This window comes from Asparagus officinalis, chromosome 8 (genome assembly GCF_001876935.1).
Source record: "Asparagus officinalis chromosome 8, Aspof.V1, whole genome shotgun sequence".
NCBI classification, from domain to species: Eukaryota; Viridiplantae; Streptophyta; class Magnoliopsida; order Asparagales; family Asparagaceae; genus Asparagus; species Asparagus officinalis.
Window position 1 is genome coordinate 129157845 of NC_033801.1, and position 4243 is coordinate 129162087.

General features: G+C 38.0%; 1 protein-coding gene across 1 annotated transcript; it reads left to right on the forward strand.

Moving 5' to 3' along the window:
• Positions 379-3131, forward strand: LOC109851580 (actin-depolymerizing factor 7-like). The gene is made up of 3 exons (XM_020421790.1): positions 379-535; positions 996-1261; positions 2630-3131. The coding sequence occupies exons 1-3, from the start codon at positions 533-535 to the stop codon at positions 2778-2780; spliced, it is 420 nt and encodes a 139-aa protein (XP_020277379.1). The 5' UTR covers positions 379-532; the 3' UTR covers positions 2781-3131.

Here is a 4243-nt window from a genome sequence, read left to right on the forward strand (position 1 = left end):
CTGGAAACTGCTATTAAAGGAGATTAACGGACTCTAAGTTCCTCATAACCAATACCAAATCCTACTACTTAACTTCTTACGACAACAATAGCATACCTCATAAAAAGGTTTATGATACTCCAGGATATTAAATTGATATTTTTGTGTGAAAAATTAGAAAAAATAAATTTTAATTTCTATGGCACTCGTGCAATAATGCTGGTGTAAATATAAACGTTCGTAGACAATAAAAGAAAATGTTATGGACTGACATGTAAAATGACATTTATTCCCCTCACGCGTCGTCGTGGTCAAATACAATTGGCTGAATGTTTGCTTTTTAGCGGGGCCCATGTAGGATGCACCGCCGGAGCATTTTAACTAACGAGAACCTCCCCCTTTTTGCTCCTTATATCTCTCTCGATCGTCTCCGCTTCATCAGGGGCCTTTGATATTGGAGCACCACTTTCGGTGCCCTAGATTCTCTCTCTGAAAATATCTAATCCCCCGCTCTCTACCCCCTTATCGCCGATCCTCAATCGTAGCTTCGAAAATGGTATGGATTCTTACAACTTTCGTTTGATCTTAGGGTTTGCGATCTGTTCGTGTTATTATTATTAATTTTTTTAGATTTTTGTTTGGATCGCTGGTGTACGATGTTAGATCCGTGATATAGATTAGGCGATCGATGATCGAGGCGATCCGTTTTTGTCTACTATTGAACTCGTGCGATTTGTTTGATGATCCGATCTGAACATCTTTGGATCTGTGCGATTAGTTTGATGCTCCGGAACTTTTTAAATCCGTTAATCCCCCCTGATTCAACTTCATTTACGAAATCATGGCATAGATCTGGATGTAATTTTAGCGATTTCAGTTTCGGACTGGTTTGTAGGATTCGATCCTGGATCTAGACTCGCCGTTGTTTGATTAGAGATCAAAACCTGAAAGCGCGCATATTTCCGCCTTGGTTGCTGTTGATGATAGTTTTAGTTATCTTGTTTTGATGTTGTCAGGCGAACGCAGCGTCGGGGATGGCGGTGAACGATGAATGCAAGCTGAAGTTCTTGGAGCTAAAGGCGAAGAGGACATACCGCTTCATAGTGTTCAAGATCGACGAGAAGCTGAAGCAGGTGATGGTCGAAAAGGTCGGCGAACCTGTCGCAACCTACGAGGACTTCACTGCTGCCCTCCCCGACGACGAGTGCCGATATGCGGTCTACGACTTTGACTTCGTGACCGAAGAGAACTGCCAGAAAAGCAAGATCTTTTTCATTGCATGGTAAACTTCTGCTGTACAGTTTATTTAGTTTTAGGTTGCGTTTTGGGAAGTGCAATTCGGATTTCATGCCTATATTTGAGATCAATAGATCTTAAATCTAAGATTTCAAATCCATGGTTTTAATAAATCATGTGTTTGGATACTTCGCTAGAGATGAAGGGATTTTAAATCCTACATTTCGATCTATTTGCTGATAGACTAATTATATCCAAAATCAATTAATATGTGTTTGCTTGATCCTTCCGTTGTCTTGTTCATTTTTAAACAACTTCAAAGTAATTGTCCGTTTTTCACCCCAGGTAGAATTTCCACCAATCACGGAAAGTTTGTAATTATATAAGCACAAGGAAAAAAGAATATGGGCACGTTTAGAAAGACATCATTTTGTTCTCCGTTGATATAAACAAAATGCTGAGATATGATCATACATTCATAAGAATAAAAGTGACTTTGATTCTTAATTACATACATGAACAAAGTCATTAAGGTTTCATAAAGATTATTATTAAAAGTAAAACACTCGCAAAATGTCAAGAAAAGAGGTTATTCTACATGGATAAGATTCCATCGCACAAAATAATTAAACAATACAGATAGCATGCTAAATTTAGCCACAAGCTCAAACTACAGTTTTAAAACCATTATCTTCCGAACTTGCGCCTATCAGAATTAAACCCCTAAAATTCCAATCTTGGCAAAATTATAATACTCCATATAAAAAAAATCCCTAACTTTCTCAAAATTAAACAACTCGTATCGTTGACCACAAGCATGAAGATGATGCAAGCTCTCCAAACGCCACCAACAGATTGCCTGGTATATATACAAACCTCGATTCAGAAGTCCTTGAGGATTATAAAAGATCAAGGGTGCAACACCTGAGCATGGACTTCCTCTTGAAGCCGAAGTAATTTGCTCGAGATTGAGATCGAGAGTTCAAGGCGATGGTTCGGGGCGGCGAACAGCCGGAGACAAAGGAAAGAGGGAGGATAGGTCGCCGGAGAAGAGGGGCCGGAGTCGGAGGTGAGGCGTTGGATGGAGGTAGCGATCGACTGGGTCTAGGGTTATGAGAGAGAGAGAGAGGGAATCGGGATTTTGAGGAGACAGAGATCGATGAGATGAAGGGGATTTGATTTGATGAATCATGAGGGTCAGGGTAGGATTTCAAATCCATAATATTGCGCTTCAAAATCCAACTCTACAAAATCATCTGATTTAAAATCTAAACCAAATTTAAAATCCAAACGAGATATTTGGATTTGGGCTGCCCTGGATTTCAAATCCAGGCCCAAATCCAAGATCCCAAACGTAGCCTTAGGGAAATATCAGTATTGGCTGTAATTGAAACCTTATGTCTCTATTTTGAAGGTCCCCTGATACCTCACGAGTGAGGAGCAAGATGCTTTATGCCAGTTCAAAGGACAGGTTCAAGAGGGAGTTGGACGGTATCCAAGTGGAGCTGCAAGCAACCGACCCAACTGAGATGGGTCTTGATGTCATCAGCGGCCGCGTCAAATAAGTATGTTATTTCACTCGGCAGGTCCTCCCTGCAGTTTATATGGTTGTTTTGATGGAATGTTAAGAGTCTTGTGAGATGCATGACCTACTAGATATCGCATGTGCTTGTTGATCAGCGTATTATGTCACAACTGTATTTGTGAACGAAACAAGTTTGTTTTGGCTTTCATCATGATTTGGTTTATTTTGTGAAGAGTGTCTGCTTGTAGCATGACGACGACATGCTATTCATATGTAACAGTTTTAAGGGCCTATCAGGTTAGGCGTTTTCTTTCTTTTCATTTTGCATTTGTTTCACATTGGAATTAATGCTATTATCATGGCTGGTATGAATTTGGAGTTGTAATGTATACATTGTGATCTTTGAATTTTTTTTTTTAAAAAAAAATCACTGCAAAATGTTGACCGTGCATGGTTTTTATGTTGCACTAGCTGGTTTTTAATTGTGGTAGTTTCATTCCTGGTGGATGTCGTCAATGTTAGAGATTAGATTTGATATGTTGATTTCATAATTAGAGACCGGCTGTTCTCTCGTTTGTAGCGATAATGTCATGCTGGAGTTTGAGTATGAATAGTTGGTAGAGGGATGGTGCTTGTAAACTTGCAACAGTGTCATGTTTGATTCTGTATAAAACTTCAACATTTTAGCATTTTCCAAACACTCCATTCATCAGATTGCAGATAGTATATTTTGGTGTTTAGTATTAATGTGGTGATGGTATGCATCTTTTATAGTTCAGAAAGCGGATATTATGCTCATTTCAGTAAGTTTTGAGAATTATGGACATTCTTATCTCTTAAAAGTTTTAATACGAGGAGACATGTTAAAAATTTCGAGTATTTCATTAAGAAATCATCGAATCAGACTTTCCTAAAACATAAATATCTCTCACGGATCGCTTGTCAAAATTTCAAATCATTTAATCCTCATAGGTTTGTTTTCTAGACTCCGCTTCTTTTTTAAACATTTTGGTTGAAAAACCTTCAATTTAATCAGGCAGGCAATTCCTATCAAACAAAACTAAAAGTTAAATATGTGCGCACGTACGTATGAGCGTAGTCCTCTTACTTCAATTTAATCAGGCAGGCAATTCCTATCATATTTTTTGATTAATTTTTTTGGGTTAACGATTTTTTCTGCCAGTTATTCAAATTACTTTGAGCGTAGTCCTCTTACTTCAATTTGTGTTTTATTTTATTTTATTTATTTATTGTCATATTATTACTTCATTTTCGCTGTTTTCTTTATGGTGCTTACGGCTTGACACTGTAGAAAATTTATTTCCAGCTGCTGCTTGTTTGAGAGAAGATGTTTCAACTGTTATAGTTCTTAGCGTAACGAAAACAAACCAGCAGATAGGAGACTTATGCTGGTGGGTTTTATGTGTTATGTGATTCGAAGTGTTATTCTCGTGCTTGCTGGTTGATATGAGCTTTATAATCTACGAGTGTTTATATGAAATT